This window comes from Aethalodelphis obliquidens, unplaced genomic scaffold, assembly GCF_003676395.1.
Source record: "Aethalodelphis obliquidens isolate GAN/ISIS:26980383/991018 unplaced genomic scaffold, ASM367639v1 scaffold90, whole genome shotgun sequence".
NCBI classification, from domain to species: domain Eukaryota; kingdom Metazoa; phylum Chordata; class Mammalia; order Artiodactyla; family Delphinidae; genus Aethalodelphis; species Aethalodelphis obliquidens.
The window spans coordinates 1,649,916-1,669,544 of NW_020838034.1; the positions used below are offsets into that span (position 1 = coordinate 1,649,916).

Sequence of the window (19,629 nt, forward strand, 5' to 3'; positions counted from 1 at the left end):
CTGGCAATACAGCAGTGAACCAGCAAAACTCCCTGCCCTCGTGGGACTTCGATTCTATGGGACACGAGCAGAGGGATGGGGTAATCTCGCCTGGGACACGTGGGTGGCCGACACCCAGGTGCCCTCCCAGGTGAGCAAAACGGGCGTGAGGCGCCGCCCTGGGGCTCGTTCGGCGGGTAGACTTCGGCCCCGGCGGGAGGGGCGGGCTGCACCTCGCGTAAACGCGGGGCCGGGCACGTCGCCTGGGGGCAGGTGCGCGTGAGGGGGTGGTGGTAGGGGCCGTGCGCAACGCCTGGCTGCGACCCGGCCGCCAGGTTACCGAGCCAAGCCCCTAGTTCGCGCGGGGTAAATATTTATCCTACGCGCGGCGGAATCCGGCTGAGTAGGGCCTCTAGCAACTTGCGTCCCCCACGGGGTAGGGCCGGCCCAGGCCCTCCGCCGTCCCAGGCTCCTCCCCGGCGGGGCCAGCGCCGGACTAGCAGCTGCGTCCCGGCCCCGCGTAATTACAGGGGCTGTGGCCAGGCCTGGCCGTAAAAGAGGAGGATGAAACAGCCTGGGAACCGGGGAAGCTGGGTTCGAGCCTCAAGGGGGCCCCGGGTCTGCGGCTTCCCGCGTTGCTCAGCCGCTTGGAACGGCTGGCCAGGGGTGTGTACAGACTCGCAAAATCAACTCCGGACGGGCATGCAAACAGCCACACAATTACACACATGAATCACCAAACGCACGCAGTCATACAGCATTAGGACTTCCAGCTCCAGACACACACACACACACACACATGAATCACCAAACGCACGCAGTCATACAGCATTAGGACTTCCAGCTCCAGATACACACACACACACACACACACACACACACACACACGAACCTGATCAAACACTTGCCCGCCCTCTCCGCCCCAAGATCTGGGAGGCAGACACTCACCCGCCAACCCCTGCCCCAGACGGTGCAGATCCTGGCGGGGAGAGGAGCCCCGAGAGGCGAATTCCAGCGGGTTTGTTTACACTGCTCGGGGTGCGGGGTGGCGAGCTGGATACTGGGGCCTGACTGACTGGGAGACCCAGCCCAAACTGGGCCAGACCCAGTCGCCTAGTCTGGGACGCTGCACAAAAACCCCCTCCCCGCCTTCAGCCCCCAGCCCCCAGCCCCCAGACGTTGCTCTCCTGTGCATGTTTCCCCTCCTCTTCACACGCTGTTCACAAACATTAGCATACGTACGTCAAAGTTTCACACGCTTCCCCACACGCGGCTGTGATACTACTCACAAATGCTTTCACACTTGCGCGCCATCACACGTATTTACATATGCCAGATGCACATGTGTGGTTACAGTTTGTCACCCTTCAGGCCCAGATTCTCACAGTCCATATTCAAAGCCTGTTCGCACGGTACACACGTGTTAGCACACACTCACACACAGGTCATTAGTGCCCTTTGGAGCCTTAGAAACAAGAGCGAACCCCCTCGCGGGCCCAGAATCCCGAGTCTTCCTCCCTCTCACAGGCACTGACGGACAGAGGCACCCTAAGCCCCAGCCGCACACGTTACACACTTGATCACACACAGGGTTGCACTTTATTCCCGGCATCTAGGCGATGACACAACCTCCCAAACAAAGACAACATTGACAAACCCAACAAAAACAAACAGCAGCGTGTGTGGGGAGGGGCAGCCGAGCGCAGAGTCCAGGAAGGGGGTGGGTAGGAGGAGAGTGTGGAAACGCGGGCGCCCGAGCCTGGGTGTGCAAGACTCGGGAAAGGTGCGGGACCTATCAACAACCTCGCACCCTTCAAGATCGGCGCACGGCGCCCGCCAGCCGGGTCCCGCACCCGCTGGTTAGCAGACCCGCACGTGGAGTTCGTTCCCTTCTCCCGCACGAGACTGGGCGGGGGACACAGACCCACCAGCCAGCACAGGCCCACAAAGCTGCACGCGGATCCACGAGTGAGCAAACACACAGCGCTGAGCAGATTTGTCGGCGCGCGCTTTGCTCCCCTCTCCTCCCCTCCCCCCTGCCCTCCCCTCCTCCACCTCCCCAGCCCCCAGGCCCAGGGCAGCCGCGCGCCGGGCGGGGCGGGGGCGGGGCGGGGTGTCGGGCGGCGCCGGCCCAAAAGGCGGAGTCGCGGCGCGGAGAGCCCAGAGCTGTGAGCACTGTGCCGAGCGCGCCGCGGAGAAAGGCTGCGGAAACCCAGACCCGGAGGAGACCCTCGTCCCCGCCCGGCCTGGCCCGGCCCCGCGCTATGGAGTTCCTCTGGGCCCCTCTCTTGGGTCTGTGCTGCAGTCTGGCCGCTGCTGACCGCCACACCGTCTTCTGGAACAGTTCAAACCCCAAGTAAGCCCCGAGTCTCCGGCCGACAGCCTGGGCGCCCGGTTGGCACTGCTCCCCCCTCCAGGTTAACTGTCCCGGCTAGCCCCTAACCTGAGTCTCGGGGAGGTGACCGGAGGCGGGAGGGATCCCACAGACTTTCTTCTCCCCCATAGCTGGGAGTACCCCACCCCAGGGCAGGACGCTGCCCGCATCGGCTTGCACAGGCGCTGCCACTGCCCCTCTTTTCCTTCCTTCTGGCACCCCTGTTACTCCGAAGTGAGGGACCCGCGTTGAACAGTTCCTGCCTTTAGCAGGGGCCACTCTGTCTGACCGCCAGGGCTCTTGTTCTAGGCCCTTCCACTGAGAAAGCCTCTGTGCCTCTCCTTGTGTGTTACTTGGGCATCTGCCCACACTGACAGGTCTTGACGTCCGGAGTAAGCAGAATGCTTACTGTAATCCTGGAAGGACCCTTCCGGAGGGACCTGAGCTGCCAGCATTAAGTGTTCATTCTGTATTTAAGGTCACCCTGGAAAGCCCTCCCCCCTCAAGAGTCTTTAGAGGTGGCATGAATGAGGCATATGCTGTGTGTGGGTAGGCTTGAGGGTATCTGAGAGTCAGGTAGTAAAACTGAAGAGAAGGGGAGAGAGAGGTCGTGGGAAAGGTTCCAGAGGACAGGAAGGGGTTAAAAGGGTTACAAAGGGCTCTGGGCAGGAAGGAGTTAATTTCTCCGGGGCAGGTTTAGGGCTGTGAGGCAAATGGTATGGGGAGGGAGAAGCTCCATCGGACCCTTTGTTCTTTGTTCTTGAGTTTTCTGAAGTTATGGGAACAATATTTGCAGGAAAACGGGAGAGGGGGGTAAGGTGGAGTCAGGAGAGGAGGGCTGGACACCTTGGGGTCGGGGGTGAAAAACACTTCACTCAGCCCAGCCACCGGCAGCCCTAGCAGACCTACCCCCCACTCCCCTTGAGAAATAGATTGTGCCAGTTTCCTCTTGACCCTGTGGCAGCATTGCCTGGTAGGGGGTCTGTCGTCTGTGGCGTGTTGGGCAGGGAGGAGACAGCCAGCTGCCAACCCCAGAGGGCAATGCCCTCTTGCCCATTGGCCGCCTGACGGGGCAGTGCAGTCAGCCCTCCCCCACCTCACTCCTTGCTCTCTGTTCTTTGCTTCTTTGACCCAATCTTGTCCTAGAGGGAGAGAGCAAAGTCCCTGTTTATGCCCGTGCCAGGTGTTGGCTGAAGGAGGAGGAGGGGACAGGAAGCCAGGAGTAGGGAGGGGGGGACCCTGGCCTTTTCCGTTCCCAAGCTCCCAGGTTTCCTCTCTTTCAGGAAGGAGCCTCTTCCTTGCCCCCCCTTCCCCGCCTTCCCTGACGCCGCTGCCCCCCTTTCCCAGATGGAGAGCAAGAGTCAAAGGAGTGCTAAGTGGAGCAGATTGCACCCCCAGGAGGGGGGTGATGGGCACACCCACCAAGCACAGCTTCTGCCCTGTCCATCTGGACACACACACACACACACACACACACACACACACACACACACACACTCTACCATACCCAGGACTAAAGAGAAAGCCAGCCCAGAGTGGAGGCCACAAGCAGCTAAGCCAGGCCCAGCTTGAGGGCAAAGACGAGGTGGTAATGAGCTGGGTGGGTATGAGGCTGGCATGGGTGACTCAGGGCAGTGGGCATCAGCCCTGGGATCTCCAGGCCCCAGTCAGGGGGCAGCATGGGAAGAAGGGCAGTGCCACTGTGAGCTGCACCCTGGCCTCCTTGGTGCTAGAGGGGCAGGTACCCCACCCATTCAGACCTGTCAGCTCCTTTTGCCTGGAGGACAGTGCCCAGAGCAAGTGGGCACTGGGCCATCCTGGGGTCCTGGGGGCTGTCCACATTTGACAAGGGAAATTTTCACAGGTTCTCATGAATGCTGGGGTGGGTGGCAGAGGTAGATGAAGAATGAGTCAGTGCCCGTCATGGGAATGGAGGAAAGACGCCAGACCCAGAGCTGAAATACCTGTTCTGAAATGGCTTCTATGTTTATCTCTCCAGAGAGGAATTTTAAAAGCCTCTCTCTGCGCCTCCTCCCTCCCTCCCTCTCTCTCTCTCCCTCTCTCTCTCTCTCTCTCTCTCTCTCTCTCTCTCTCTCTTTTCCCCAGGGTGGGGGAGGGGCCTTGGTAAGCCTAGCTGGAGCACTGGCATGCTCCTGCAGAGCCAGGCCTCTTAAGGGTCATGCTGACTGGGCAGTGGGTGCCCACCTCAGAGGCCTCTTGCCCTAACCCCTGCCCCTCTCCCCACCACCCATGCCCCTGGCTTTGGTTTGAAGCAAGTTGGCAGCCAACTCTGCTGAGTCTCTAGCTGGCAGTGGTTGGTGGAATTCAGAGAAGCTGACCGGCTTGGAGAGGGAGGTGGGGAGGCACTTTTTCCCCTACTAGGACCCCACCTAGACTGGAGCCAGGTGTCTAGAGCTGCGGGGGAGGGGTCGGTGGGCAGTCCGGCTGGAGCCTTTGGAGCCTGGGGGGAATGGGCTGGGGGAGGGGAGCTGTCTCCATCTTGGGAAGAGGGAGGGGAGAGGCCTTCTCAGATCTGAGAACTCCAGCATTTCTGGAGCTCATTTCACAAGAGGTGAAAGTACGGCTTTTGGAGATAAAGGGACAGAGAGGTTTTGGGGTGCTTTGAGAGAAGTGGACAAGGAGAGCTGAGCATAGATTTGAGTAGCTAGAAGGGGAGATTTGAGGGCACTGGATGAATTGATTAAAGCAATTTAACTCAAAAGGACTGGACATTGTCTGTGGGCATGGATGTCCTGGGTGTTGGGGGAAAAGTGAAGTTGAACAATGTGAGATATACTCAGTGGGTCAAGGGGAAAAATGAGAGGAGTAAGAGAAGTGAAGACAGATTGTTGGACGCCGAGTACTAGCACGGGAAAGAGAAAGGGTTATGTGGATCTTGATTATAGAATGGGCCAGTAGGTTCTCAGATTGAGGCCTAATAGCAGTTAAAGGAGCAAGTGGTAGAATAGAGTTGGGGAAATATTTATAGGTAGAAGAGTGAGCAGAGGAAATATTTAGAAGCCTATCCTTAGGTAAATATCAGGGAGGTTATGGGAAGTGTCTTGATACCTGAAAGATACTAAGTGGGTGCTATTTAGAGGATTAGTGGCAGACGATGGAATGTTTGGAGATGGTGGAAAGATATTTAAGAGATCAAGAACAGGGCTTCCCTGGTGGCGCAGTGGTTGAGAGTCCGCCTGCCGATGCAGGGGACACGGGTTCGTGCCCTGGTCCGGGAAGATCCCACATGCCGCGGAGCGGCTGGGCCCGTGAGCCATGGCCGCTGAGCCTGCGCGTCCGGAGCCTGTGCTCCGCAGTGGGAGAGGCCACAACAGTGAGAGGCCCGCGTACCGCAAAAAAAAAAAACAAACCCAAAAAACAAAGAGATCAAGATCAGTAAATTAAATACTGGAAGTTGAGAGTTTTAAAAAATCTTTGGTGGGGGCGGTGGTCCAGTATGAAATGTGAGGGGTCATGTAAACATTTGGAAGCTCAAGGCTCTGGCCTGGCTTCTGAGTGACCACCAGCTTTCTCTACCTCTGCGCATGCCCAGGTTTCGGAATGAGGACTACACAGTACACGTGCAGTTAAATGACTACCTGGACATCATCTGTCCTCATTATGAGGATGAGTCTGTGGCAGACGCTGCCATGGAGCGGTACACACTGTACCTGGTGGAGCGCGAGCAGTACCAACTGTGCCAACCCCAGTCCAAGGACCAGGTCCGCTGGCAGTGCAACCAGCCCAGTGCCAGGCATGGCCCAGAGAAGCTGTCTGAGAAGTTCCAGCGCTTCACACCCTTTACCCTGGGCAAGGAGTTCAAAGAGGGACACAGCTACTACTACATCTGTGAGTGCCCGGGAGGCATGCACACAGGTGCATACACTGGGGGACACACCTGGCATGATGTACATGCTTCAGTACATGCTTAGTGGGAAGGCAAGCAGCACACGGCCCCTTCCAATCCTGAAGTCTGTTTTCGTTCATTCCCATTACAAATGTGGAGTGAGCTTCTACTGTGTCCTGGGCACTCTGCTTGGCACTATAGGCGCAGAGATAAATAAAACATTACAGAGTCCCTGTCCTCCAGGAACCTGGAAAGGGACATACATAGATTAACAGACCATTAGAACAGGGTGATATGGTAGATATGAGCTCAGGGGCCCTGCGGAAATGACTTGAGTACCTGCTAGTCTGGGGTGGGGGGCGCACCTCAGAGAAGGCTTCCTGGGGAAGATGACCCAAGAGTTCAGGACAGACAGAGGAGCTGGCCAAACAGGGGGACGTGTGCAAAGAGAGCATGACATCTTCAGTTCAGACTGACTGGAACAGGAGGGACACTTGGAAGTGGGGAGATAGGAACTTGGAGAAGTAGACAGGGTAGAGCATGGGGGCCTAAGAAGTGCTAAGGAGTTTGGACTTTACCCTGAGGGCAGTGGAGAGCCACTGGTGGATTTTACAAGTTGTGAGATCAGCTTTGTACAGAATGAATCCAGGCCTCACCCTGTCAGTGGGGCTTAGGCAGGGCGAGGACAAAGTGGCCGGGTAAGGGGAACATATTGTGCAAGTTGCCCCCAACTTCAGGTTGGGGGGAGTGGAGGATGGGCTGTAGGGAGGGGACAGTGTCTATGTTCTTTTTACCACCACCTCCAAAGTCAGGGGTTATTCCCAAGAATGGGAGCTTGCACTGAACTTGGGGCAGAAAGTGGGCAAAAACTAAGGAAGGTGAGAATCAAAGATTAGAGGGAAGAGAGGGATTAAAATGAGTAGGGACTGAGAAAGCAGGGTCAGAGGTATTTACGCTTATATTTTCTTCCAAAAAAGTTTCCTTCCTTATCACTCTCTGGATTTATTTTGTAGCCAAACCCATCCACTACCAGGAAGACCAGTGCTTGAGGTTGAAGGTGAACGTCAATGGCAAAATCAGTGAGTGTCACAGCCTTGTGGGCCTCCTTGCTCCATCTCTATTCTGGGCCTGGTCTAGTGATCTGGGATGGTTGGGAAGTCCCACTGCCCAGCCCACCCAGCATTCCCACCCCTCTGCCTCCTTGGTGTACCAAGCACCTGACCTAAGACCATCCTTATCCTTCAGCTCACAGTCCTCAGGCCCATGCCAATGCACAGGAGAAGAGGCTTCCAGCAGGTAGGTGGCTGGAGCAAATTGGGCCTGGGGCACAAAAGGGGGTCTGCTTGAAGAGGTTGGGTACAGGAGGTGGCTCTTTTGCCAGTCAGGGGCAGGGGAAACCTCGCTGGGCTGAGGGCCAGTGCCAATAGGGGGGCCGCTCACCTTGGGGGCCTCTGCCCTCTTACCTTGCAGACGACCCAGAGGTGCAGGTTCTACATAGCATTGGTCACAGTGCCGCCCCCCGCCTCTTCCCACTCGCCTGGGCTGTGCTGCTCCTGCCATTCCTGCTGCTGCAAACCCTATGAAGGTGTATGCTGCATGCGCTGTAAGAACTGGAACCGGGCTGAGGGGGCAGCGCGGGCCTCCCTCACCTGCCTGGGGCCCCTCCCAAAGCCCTAGTCCTGGGAACCACTCCTACCACGTGCACAAGCTGCCACCCAGCAGCGTCAAAACGGGTCAGTATTAAAGCTTTCAACCCAAAGGAGGTCAGCAAGCCTGACGGTGCCATCCTCGCCTCCACCTCAGAGGGATGGACAAAGAAGTGGACAGTCCTTTCCCCTTCATTCCTGCCCTTAAGCCAAAGAAACGGGCTGTGCGGACATGGCCTCTTAAGAAGGGCACTGTGGGAGCCGAGCTGAAGGGGGCTTGGGCTTACATGGATGGACACTGAGCTTGGCAAAGATGTCCCTCCCAGAGAGAGCCAGGATGGCTCTGAAGGAAAAGCAAGTTTCCTGCTTGGGAGCCAGGGACAGGAGAGGCAACATGCTTGGGCTGACCCAGCATCTCCCCCGAGACTGTTCTCTGTGGAGGTGCCACGGAGAGGACTGTAGCCAGGCACTACATCCTCTCCCACCCTGGGGCATCACTCCACAGAGCTGTGCCAGCAGGGGGGCTGTGCCAACCTGTTCTTAGAGTGTAGCTGTAAGGGCAGTGCCCATGTGCACAGAGTCTGTGCCTAGACTGACTGTAGCCTGAAGGGCAGGGCCCACGAGTACAGAATCTGTATATGAACTAGATGTGTGTCTGCTGATTTCTACAACTGGAGTTTTTTTATACAATGTTCTTTGTCTCAAAATAAAGCAATGTGTTTGTTTTTTTGGACGTGCTTTTCTGCCCTTCCATCCTAATTTATGACCATTGAGTCCCTGCTGCTGCTAGGCTCAGTGCTATGTCAGTAGCAATTGGGTTTGAGTTTTTTCCCCTCTCTCTGAAAAGGATACATGCCCCTCACCAGCCCACAAGGGTGGGGTGTTTCCTCCTCTGAGGGTTGTCCAGGATAGGAGTGCTCCCCACAGCAGTCTCTCCCCACAGCAGTGGGGTCCTAGGCTGCACCCCACTCTGGAAGTTCCTCCTGTCCAACCTCCGCCCCACTCGCACCCTCTCAGCGCTGGGCTTTGGCGTACTGTTCTGGTACTCAGGCTCTTGGGTGAGTCAGGGCAGCCGCTCGGAACGCCTGCCAGCTGAGGCATGCGGCTCGCCCCACAGCCCCACCAGCAGAGATGTGTGGGAGGCTGGGAGGGAAAGTTCCCGGCAGCAAGTTGGTTGGACTAGGGGGGTCGGTGATATACGTTTGTCCAGTGGATTGGCCAAGTCACAGAAAGCCGGCAGTGTGGCTGAAGGGGGAGGGCATCACACAAAGACTTGGTGATTCCTGGCAGTCCCTGTTACTTAGGGAAGAGACCGGAAAGAGGCTTCAGCAAAGAGCGAAAAATCTCCCAATCCCTGGGCAACTGAAGTTCTGAGCTGCGGCCCTCCGTGAAAGCGTGTTGAAGTCCGGGTAGCAAGCTTTTGAGTTCTACCACGTAGGCTAGCGGCCTGTGGGAAAGTGAGTTGAGGCTGGGGGTCTGGGTGATCCAAGGAGTAAGCAGAGAGTGTGGAGCGGCTGATGCCGAGGATAAATCCGTGGAGCCTTAGGAAGGAGACCGGCCAGAAAACCGAGAGCAACGGGAAGACAGGAAACCCTGCGAGCCGACAGCGGGCCGGTGGGGTCGAAACAGGCCCTCGCAGGGTCGGGACAGGCCCTCGCAGGGGCGGGGCCTGAGCTCCGGCTTGAAGTTCTAGGGGTGGGCCGGGTTCCGGTTCAGTTTCCGGGGGGATGGCCGAGCGCGCAGGGGCGGAGCCGGGGGCGCAAGGGGGCGGGGCTCCGGCGTCGCGGGCTCCGGTTCCTGCTAGCTGGCCGCAGGCGCCGAGCTCGGGATCCGACTCGGGGAGGGATGGAGGCGGGCGGATTGGCCGACTCGCTTCTTTCCGGAGCTTGCGTGCTCTTCACCCTCGGCATGTTCTCCACCGGCCTGTGAGAGCGCGGACGGGCTGGGCTGGGGCAGGACCAGGAAGTCAGGAAAGGAGAGAGAGGGGACAGAGACGTGGCCGCAGCCCCAGGCTGCATCTGGAACCTAGGGTCAAAGTGGAATCGGGTCGAGAGGGCCGGGGTACAAGGGCAAGGCTGGTCACTTTACCTGAGGGAGAAGGCCAGGGTGCTGAGGGTAGGGCCGGGGGTCTGCAGTTGTCCAGAAAGGATGACAGGCATCGGGGATTTCGACGCCCCAGCAGCCTGGTCCTCCCTTTCCACCTCTCCCTCCTGCCTTCGGGTCCCCGTTACAGCTCGGACCTCAAGCACATGCGGATGACCCGGAGTGTGGACAGTGTCCAGTTCCTGCCCTTTCTTACCACGGACGTCAAGTGAGAGGGGCGATGCCTGCGGCGGGAAAGGCTGTCTGAGGGAGGTTGGGGAGGGGTGAGGAGGAATGTGGACGAGGCCCCTCGGGTCCCCCGCTCACACTCAACCCCGCGAGCCAATGTCCCTCCCCTCCACCCTGCAGCAACCTGAGCTGGCTGAGTTATGGGGCCCTGAAGGGAAACTGGACGCTAATCGTCGTCAACGCCGTGGGTGCTGTGCTTCAGACCCTGTATATCTTGGTGTATCTGCACTACTGCCATCGGAAGGTAGAGCCCCTTCCTCTGCTGCATGCCCTGCCCTGCCTTGCTGGCAGGGCAAACACTGTTTCCTAGAAGACTATAACACGCTGGCACTGCCAACTTTTCCTGGAAGACCCTTCCAGCCTTGCAGTCCTCCTTCCGCCATGAAGCCAGCCTGCTGAGACTCACATATTGTCCCCCATTCTGGCAAAGCTAGTAGCTCTGCCTAGCCTAATGGTGCCTTGCTGCCCAACAACCTGAGTGGAAAGGGATTTTGTCTCCATAGTTCCTTCAAAGTCAGTGCCAGTGGCTGAGAGTGAGATGATCCGCTCTGCTTCCCCATTCACACAAGCATTAAGCTCCTACTCTGTGTAGCAAGCTCACCAAAAAAGGATACCTTTCCCTCTCCTAGAAACCTCCAGGGTTGTGCGTGGATCAGACATGTGCTCAAGCCACTGGTGGGAAAGAGGATGTAACAAGTGCAATACTGGAATCTTGGGAAAAGGTTGGCTCCTCAACTGGAGCTTGGGAGAGGGCAGGATGAATTAATTCCAGCAGCAGAGTCAGAGAGGGCTCCTGGTACATCCAGAAGTAAGGCTACTCTCTCCTCTGCAGCATGCTGTGCTCCTTCAGACTGCAACCCTGCTGGGGGTCCTTGTCCTGGGTTTTGGCTACTTTTGGCTCCTGGTGCCCGACACTGAGACCCGGCTTCAGCAGCTGGGCCTCTTCTGCAGTGTCTTCACCATCAGTATGTACCTCTCACCACTAGCTGACTTGGTGAGTGGGGGTGTCCAGGGAGGAAAGGAAGATAAGTCTCCCATAGCCAGAGACTGTAGCTTATACTCCAGAGGAAGGAAAGACCCAAATCCTGGAAGGAGACGGGGCAGTAGAGTTGGGTGAGTGGGGGGCAGGAGGGAAAGGTTGGGTAACAGAAGATCAGGGAGGACGTTTTACTTTTTTTCTGAGGAAATTCTTAGGCAAGGTGGGAGATTTACTATGTGCCTTGCTAGGAGTGTCCTTCATCCTTTCCCACAGGCCAAGGTCATTCGTACTAAATCGACCCAACGTCTCTCCTTTTCACTCACCATTGCCACCCTCCTCACCTCTGCCTCCTGGACGTTCTATGGGTTTCGACTAAAAGATCCCTACATTGTGGTAAGCAGAACAGGGGCGGGGTGACAGGTGTACGAGGTGGAAAATCAGCTCCTCTCCTCATAGCAGCCCTTGTGATTTCAGGTGCCCAACCTTCCAGGAATCCTCACCAGCTTCATTCGCTTCTGGCTTTTCTGGAAATACCCCCAGGAGCAAGACAGGAACTATCAACTTCTACAAACCTGAGGGAGTTCACCTGACCACTGGGCACCTTAATGCCAACATACTACCAAAGAAACCTTGTTTCAGCTCTTCCTGCTGGTTACCTCCACTGGTGAAGTGCGTTGTGGTAAAGGAAAAGAACTGCTTTGAGAATCCAGGGACTAAAGAAAGGGCTTTACTTAGAAGACTGGATGGAACCTGGGAGATGAATCACTTTTTTTTTTTTTCAAGATTTTATTTTTTAATTTGGGAGGTCGGGGGAAATCTTTAGAATGTGCCTTAAAATAAACTGTTCCCTACCCCTTGCCCATCAAGGCTCATTCTCTGTTCAGGGATAGTCAACCTGCCTGGTTTGGTGAAGGGTAGACGGGAACTGTCTGATCCACAGTTACTCTTGGGCTGGTAGGGTTGGCTCAGAAAAGGTATCTGAAAGAACCAAGAAGTTGTAAAAACGTAGGAAGGCCTTAGAAAGAACAGAGCTTGGATGTTATGAAGAAGAATAGGCTTCAAGAAGTCCTTCCTAACAGGGCTAAAAAGACCAGGAAAGTGAAATGACTTTTCCATACTGAGAGATCTTGAGAAGGGCGTCTTTGCCTCCTTCGGAGCAAATAGGAGGAAGTACCAGCAGAATGCAAAGATAAAGGCTGAGAGAGCCTCAGGAAGGTGGCTCTTCTACCTCTCACTTATCAACAGCTGGTACACAGAATCCCCAATTCCCATCATCCACACTCCATACTCAAACCAAAGTTAGAAAATAAACTTGCGCTTTAATGGGGGAGGGGAGAGCAGGCTGTCCGTGCGGGAATGAGGTTAGGGTGTCAGAAGCGCATCCCCCTGCGGGCCAAGTCGTCTCGGGCCTCCTGGATCTGGCTCTGCAGCTCGCGGGCGGCGTCCTCGCAGTCGTGAAAAGTGGCCACGCGATAGCCCACAGTACCCAGTGCATAGCAACCGGCGGACACCAGCAAGTAGGCGGGCAGTGACCACAGGACCTCCCGGCAAGACAATGGCAGCTCCAGGCCCAGGGCTCCCGTGGTCAAAGCAGCCCAGGTGGAGCCCAGGACCGCCAGCCCCCACAGCCACTGCGCTAATTTCGTCATGGTCACTGCGGGAAGAGGAAGCAAAGCTCGAGGTCCCTGACACCCCGCTACCCGCTCTTCATTTGAGACCCATTCCCTGTCCTTCTACCTCACCCCCACCTCCGTACCACCTAACCTCAGGGCCGCTCCTCTGTCGCTCCCGCCCTCCGCCCTCCACCCTCAACCCTCAGCCCTCCTCCTACACTTACCTCTCAGCCCAGCGTCTTCCCTGAGCCGCACGGCTCCGACGTCAGCGTCCGGAATCCTCCACGGCTCGTGCTCCGCCGCCGCGCGGCCTTCTGGGAGTTGTAGTCCTCGAGCGGCGTCTGGCAGGTTCGTGGCCGCGGACTTGACCTAGGCTGTGCTTAGCCGGCTCCGCTCCTGCAGCCGCGACCTGGGCCCACAGGGCTTTCGGTGCTGCTTCCCTCCCTCGAGACCCCGCTCCAAGCTGGCGTGGGGCTTGTAGACAGCCTGAGGACACCCTTAAGCCTTGCGACTAGATGGGAATGTAATATCGTTCCTCTTAAACTCACTTCTCCTGCACAAAAATTCCACTCATTCATTCATTCATTTATTCACTTATTTATTCTTTTATTCATTCACTCAGTGGAACGTTTCTTGAGCGTCACGACAGACTTTGGAGAAATAGAGATGTCAAGACACGGACCCTTCTGGGGTGGAAGGAGAAAAGCAGGAGTCAGGAAAGCAGATGCATTGAGAACTAACAGGTGCCCTGAGATAGGTGTTAGAACAGAGGTTGTCATATTTTAAAAGAGAAACTCAGAGAAGCAACCAGTAAGACTTGGAGCCAGAAGAAGAAGTGCTTCAAGAGGGTGTCTTTAAGGGAAAAAAACTGTGGGGACAGAGGAATCACCTGATGTGTTTAAGGTATTAAGAGAAGGTGTATACGTCTTTCAGAATTTGGGGGATGAATTCATGATAGGTATATAGAAAACCGAGTGAAAGAAAAGGTCAGGCAATTATTAACTTCAGGGAAAACAAAGAGTTACAAAGGAAGGAGAATTATAAAAGCCTGTCTGATAAAGACCACTAAGAACATAACTGTAGTTGGATAGTTAGGTTTATTCACTTGCTGCTGCAAGAGAGAGCACACACCAGAGGAACTGTGGAGCCGCTCATCAAACAAAGGAAAAAGCCAGGTCATTACAGGATATGGGAGGTGGTTGAGTTCAGGTGATATTTAAATGAAGCAGTATTTTGACAGGTTCAAGGTAAGCACAGATGTAAGTGAAGGAGTTAACAACAGCCTGGACTGAGAAGTGAACTGAGAATCCACTTGGAAACTACAAAGTTAACTAATTTTAGATAATTATATAATAGATAACTACATAATTAAGATAATTGTACAATGTTATGTCCAAAACCCCAGTAACTGAAGCTTTGCACCTAGGTTGGAAATCGAGGCTGCTTCTCTGTATCAAAGTAATCAACATGCATTAAACCTCCAGCAACAGTGGGATGTTCCATTCTCACTGCTTGATTTCAAACAGAAAATTTGTGACTGTATGATTTTAGAGAACAAAGTTTCTCAGCCCCATATCCCTGATGTTAATTAATAAAACCAGTTTTTACAGATCCACAGAGTCTTAGCACAAACACTACATAACTCAGCTGTGTAGAATATTTTCACAGCCATAATAATGTAAACACTAAGTGTTGACTTAACTAAAATTTGGAATATATTTGAATTGAGAGGGTGGGGGAGGGGAGTATATGGGGAGAGTCAGGATTAGAGAGAACTATATCCTCATTTTCCATGGCAGGCAGTCAATTGATTATATCTAAAATAGAAAAAAAAATAATAATATGAACATGTTATTTAGAAATATTGGGAATTCCTAGTGGTCCAGTGGTCAGGACTCAGCACTTTCACTGCTGTGGCCCAGGTTCAATCCCTGGTCGGAGAACTAAGATCCCAGAAGCCATGCAGCACTGCCCAAAAAACAAACAAACAAAAAATATATAGAGGTAAGTACCCAAAAAAGCAGCCAAGAAACTTGAGAGTGGTTTATGGAGGAGTGTATGTGTAGGGAGGGGGTAGGAGAATGGAGCAGGGGACTGTTATTTTTCATTGAATGCCTTATAGAACTAGTTGGCCTTTTTTTAAAATATATAATTGGCCTTTTAAACTATGCAAATTCCTTTGTTAAAGTAAAAATTAAGGCAAAATTAAAATATTTTTAGAAACCTGCTATATGAGCTTCAAAGGCCCACCTCCACTCCCTTCCCCAAAATCCTACTAGTAACCCACTCAAGACCTCACTAGCCACAGCGACTTTCAACACAGTTCAGGGGCCAGGCATCAGCCTTGCAGATCCAGAAATTCTATCTTATTCACCCACAATAGATGTGGCCCTGAAAGATTGCCACTCCCCAGAAAATTTTGGGGGGAAAGATAATGAGAAGGGGCTTGCCCTGCAACACATAAAGAGAAAATAAATTATAGTGTCATAATAATCAGCAGAAGATTAAACATTCATTGAGGGGCTATTATGTGTCATGCCTTTTGTGACACTGCATGTTTGATTTTCACAACAGGCTGCAGTAGGTACTTTTATATCCCCATGTGTGAATGAGGAAACCAAAGCGGAGAGAAGGTAAAAGGTAAGTAACTTGCCCGAAGTCATGCAGGGTAGTAAGTAGCAGACCGTCCCATCTGACTCAAAGCTATATGCTTAGTAATTTCACCTTTCTGGGTTACTGGTATAGGAATGGGCAGATAGGGATCGTCATAGCAGCTGACATTCATTGATTGATTACTCTGTGCCAGGCACTGTAATGAGTACTTTATGGCATAATCTCATTCAATCTTTACAGCCACCATATGAAGTAGGTACTATTATTATCTCCATTTCACAAATGAAGAAACAGGTATGCCCCAGATAGTCAGACTAGACTGCAGAGCCTGCAAACTTTGCCACTAAGGTATAGCATCTCCCTACCTAGATCAATGGAACAGAATAAAAAGTGAAAAAATAGATCGAACATACACCATTCCCGCATATAATAGAAATGGCATCTCCAGTGAGGAAAGATGGATTATTTGAAAAACATTTGCAACAAGCTTACCATTTGGAAAAGTAAATTAAGTTATATTTCAACCTCACGTCTTATACTAAAATAAATTCGCAGTGCATTAAACAAAACTTCATGTGAAAAGTGAAACCCTAAATATGCCACAAGAAAATGTGGGTACATATTTCCCTAATGTTCAGCTCAAGCATCACATCCTCCAAGCAGCCTTCCTGGGCCTTGACCCTGTCTTGCAGGGTTGGACACCATCTTCCTCCTCTGAGCTCCCACAGCCTCTCTTTTCTAGATGGCACTTGCCATGTTGAGCTGTAGGTGTTTTGTTTCCTTGCTTGGGCCACCCAGGACCATTGTAGCTCCAGGACCAAGCATAGCGTGGGAAACCCAGAGGGCTTCTATAAATGTAAGAAGAGGGGCAGAAGGAAGGACAGGTTAGCGTTTGATGGTCTCCAGGGAAACTGACCCAGCTGTCCTGGTCCCAGGAAATATAACTACTCCAGAGACTCCCATCTACTGGACACAGGGTCTTTGGCTTTGGATAGCATTGGATGAAAGCCAGCAGATTCTTATGGTCCAATTCCTTTCTCTTCAATCTTTTTACAGACCGTTACCCTTCTGCAGCTACAGCAGGCCACAAGTACACGTGATCATAGCAGGGGATGAAAGGCAGTACAGCTTGGGGGTTAAAAGTTTGGGCTTTTAGAGCCCCAGATGTCCTGAGGTTGGGTCCTGCCTCTTTCCTTTACTTAGCTATGTGACCTTGGGCAAGTAACTTAACCTCTCTGAGCTTCAGTTTTCTCACATTTGTTGGAGTTTTCTCCTTTGGCAAGCTTTTTTTTTTTTGGCTGTGTTGGGTGCGCAGGCTTTGTTGTTGTGCGCAGGCTGTGCGCAGGCTTTTTCTAGTTGCATCGAGTGGGGGCTATTCTTCTCTGCGGTGCATGGGCTTCTCATTGAGGTGCCTTCTCTTGTGGAGCACCGGCTCTAGGCATGCAGTGGCTCGTGGACTTAGTTGCTCCACGGCATGTGGGATCTTCCTGGACCAGGACTTGAACCTGTGTCCCCTGCATTGGCGGGTGGATTCTTAACCACTGTGCACCACCAGGGAAGCCCCACCTTTGGCAAGCTTTGGTTTCAGTGAGAGACAAATTCCAAATCTGGAGCCCTCTATTTATTTATTTATTTAACTTATTTATTGGCCTCACCTCGCAGCTTGCAGGATCTTAGTTCCCTGACCAGGGGTTGAGCCCAGGCCCTCGGCAGTGAGAGCACAGAGTCCTAACCACTAGACAACCAGGAAATTCCCGTGGAGCCCTTATTCTAAAGTGCACTAAAGATGGGAGAATATGCAAAATTACATACAACACACAGTAAGGGATTGACTGTCTCAGGAAAGGCATGAGCCTCTATCAAATAGGCCCTAAAGCCCAAGGTGATACTGGAAAGATGAGTAAGAGAATTCAGATGGTGATTGAGGGCGGAGCTTGCAAAGCCAAGGGAAAACCTGAACAAAGGCAGGGAGGCTTGAGAGTTCATTGTGAGTGACCCTCTGTGTCTGTCTCTGGCACGAAGACTGCTTCATGGAGGAGTGGCAGGAGGTGAGGCTGGAAAGGCCAGCCAGGGTCAGGCTACCTAAGAAAGACCCCTTAAAAGTATTTGTGTTAATACTGTATGCTAACAATATATGTGGAACCTAGAAAAATGGTACAGATGAGCCAGTTTGCAGGGCATAAATAGAGACACAGATGTAGAGAACAAACGTATGGACATCGAGAGGGGAAAGTGGTGGTGGTGGGGTGGTGGTGGGATGAATTGGGAGATTGGGATTGACATATATACACTAATATGTATAAAATAGATAACTAATAAGAATCTGCTGTATAAAAAATAAATAAAATAAAATTCAAGAAAAAAGATTACCTAATAAAATAAAAATAAAATAAAGGACAAAATTACAAAATAAATGGTAAGAAATTTGGGAAAATAAATTTGCAACAATAAAAAAAATACTGTATGCTAACACATATATATGGAATCTACAAAAAAAAAAAATGGTTCTAAAGAACCTAGGGGCAGGACAGGAATAAAGATGCAGACGTAGAGAATGGACTTGAGGACACAGGGAGGGGGAAGGGTAAGCTGGGACGAAGTGAGAGAGTGGCATGGACATACATACACTACCAAATGTAAAATAGCTAGCTAGTGGGAAGCAACCACATAGCACAGGGGGATCAGCTCCGTGCTTTGTGACCACGTAGAGGGGTGGGAGGGAGGCTCAAGAGGGAGGGGATATGGGGATATATGTATACATATAGGTGACTCACTTTGTTATAAGGCAGAAACTAACACACCATTGTAAAGCAATTATGCTCCAATAAAGATGTTTAAAAACAAAGTATTCGTGTTGGGTTTGGTCCCTCAGGTCAGCATCTTCCCCCCTTAGAGAAGTGGGAGGTCCCCATGTGTGCCTGTGTGTGTCCTGTCAGGCAGCAGGTGCCATGGTGATTATTGGGTCCTTGAGGAAGGTTCCAGGTGATTAGATTGTGTTAATTCTATCAGCATCCTCAGGGCACCCACAGCTCCGTTGGGGTGACAGGACAGACAGACATGTAATCCACAAAAACACATACAGACAAAATCACAGCCGGGCTTTCAGGGGAAATAGTGCATCAGAGATTGTGCTGCTGTTTGGAGAAGGGTCTGGGTGAATCAGGTGAACTAGAGGAGACCAAGATGGGAAAAGACAATAGCCTGAGGCAGGAGGGATCCAGAAACAGGGCTGGTGGCTGACAGAAACATTCGGCTGATTCTGAGGATTCAGCAGTTTGGAGTTGATGCAGGCTGGAAGTTGAGTTTTAGCAAAGAGCTCAAAGTGTGACAATGGTGTATGGCTAGTGGGGTTCTTGGTTCTTTTAACAAACATGTATTTAGCACCTATGTCAAGCAGTATTCTAATGACCAAAAGAGACAAAATATCTGCTTTCAATGAAGCTTGCAATGAAAACACACTGCTTCAATGAAATGGTAGGAGACAGACAGGAAACAAACAAATATTTAATGTATCAAGTAGTGAGAAGTACTGTGAAGAAAAATATAGCTAGGTGAGGGGCTAAAGGGTGACAGTGTACCATGTGATATAGCATGGTCAGAAGGGTGTCTCTGAGACATTTGCATGGAAACTTGAATGAGGTGAAGGACACAGAAGTGTAGATAACTGCTGGATGGCTGTTCCAGGCAGTGGGAACAGCATGTGCAAAGGCCATGAGGTGGCACAGGGGACACATGGAAGCCAGGAGTGGGATGGAGGAGCATGGGGAAGAGTGTGAGGAGATGAGGTCAGGGGTGGCAGGGATCAGATGCTGTGTTGTAACCATGTTGGTTAAGCATCAAGGCAAATACCAATGCATCTGGATTTCAACTCCAGCCTTGCCTTCCCTTATAATCTTTTTCTTTTTCTTTCTTGCTTTATTTATTTTTGGCTGCGTTGGGTCTTCGTTGCTACATGTGGGCTTTCTCTAGTTGCGGCGAGCAGGGGCTACTCTTTGTTGTGGTGCGCAGGTTTCTCATTGTGGGGGCTTCTCTTGTTGCAGAGCACAGGCTCCAGGCACACGGGCTTCAGTAGTTGTGTCAAGCAGGCTCAGTAGTTGTGGCTCGCGGGCTCTAGAGTGCAGGCTCAGTAGTTGTAGCACACGGGCTTAGCTACTCCGCGGCATGTGGGATCTTCCCGGACCAGGGATCCAACCCGTGTCCCCTGCATTGGCAGGCGGATTCTTAACCACTGCACCACCAGGGCAGTC

General features: G+C 52.6%; 3 protein-coding genes across 8 annotated transcripts; 2 read left to right on the forward strand and 1 right to left on the reverse strand.

The window, feature by feature from the left end:
- The first annotated feature begins 13 nt into the window (after positions 1-13).
- On the forward strand, positions 14-8,579 carry EFNA1 (ephrin A1). Of its 3 annotated transcripts, none has more exons than XM_027094897.1 (5): positions 14-130; positions 1,798-2,335; positions 5,907-6,202; positions 7,214-7,279; positions 7,446-7,783. In XM_027094897.1, the coding sequence occupies exons 2-5, from the start codon at positions 2,244-2,246 to the stop codon at positions 7,625-7,627; spliced, it is 636 nt and encodes a 211-aa protein (XP_026950698.1). In that variant the 5' UTR covers positions 14-130; positions 1,798-2,243; the 3' UTR covers positions 7,628-7,783. The 3 variants fall into 3 exon arrangements, with proteins under 3 accessions (XP_026950698.1, XP_026950700.1, XP_026950699.1); XM_027094898.1 differs by lacking the exon at positions 14-130 and having other exon boundaries at positions 2,100-2,335; positions 7,446-7,496; positions 7,671-8,579; XM_027094899.1 differs by lacking the exon at positions 14-130 and having other exon boundaries at positions 850-2,335; positions 5,881-6,202.
- Positions 8,580-8,698: 119 nt separating this feature from the next.
- On the forward strand, positions 8,699-12,016 carry SLC50A1 (solute carrier family 50 member 1). 4 transcript variants are annotated; one of them, XM_027094894.1, is made up of 6 exons: positions 8,699-9,303; positions 10,080-10,157; positions 10,298-10,421; positions 11,010-11,171; positions 11,430-11,549; positions 11,631-12,016. In XM_027094894.1, the coding sequence occupies exons 2-6, from the start codon at positions 10,096-10,098 to the stop codon at positions 11,730-11,732; spliced, it is 570 nt and encodes a 189-aa protein (XP_026950695.1). In that variant the 5' UTR covers positions 8,699-9,303; positions 10,080-10,095; the 3' UTR covers positions 11,733-12,016. The 4 variants fall into 4 exon arrangements, with proteins under 4 accessions (XP_026950695.1, XP_026950696.1, XP_026950697.1 ...); XM_027094895.1 differs by lacking the exon at positions 8,699-9,303 and adding an exon at positions 9,310-9,541; XM_027094893.1 differs by lacking the exon at positions 8,699-9,303 and adding an exon at positions 9,627-9,771.
- Positions 12,017-12,455: 439 nt separating this feature from the next.
- DPM3 (dolichyl-phosphate mannosyltransferase subunit 3, regulatory) lies at positions 12,456-13,067 on the reverse strand. The gene is made up of 2 exons (XM_027094900.1): positions 12,994-13,067; positions 12,456-12,810 (listed from the first exon to the last, which is right to left on the reverse strand). Exon 2 carries the CDS (start codon positions 12,803-12,805, stop codon positions 12,527-12,529), a length of 279 nt encoding a protein of 92 aa, XP_026950701.1. The 5' UTR covers positions 12,806-12,810; positions 12,994-13,067; the 3' UTR covers positions 12,456-12,526.
- Between the last annotated feature and the right edge of the window lie 6,562 nt (positions 13,068-19,629).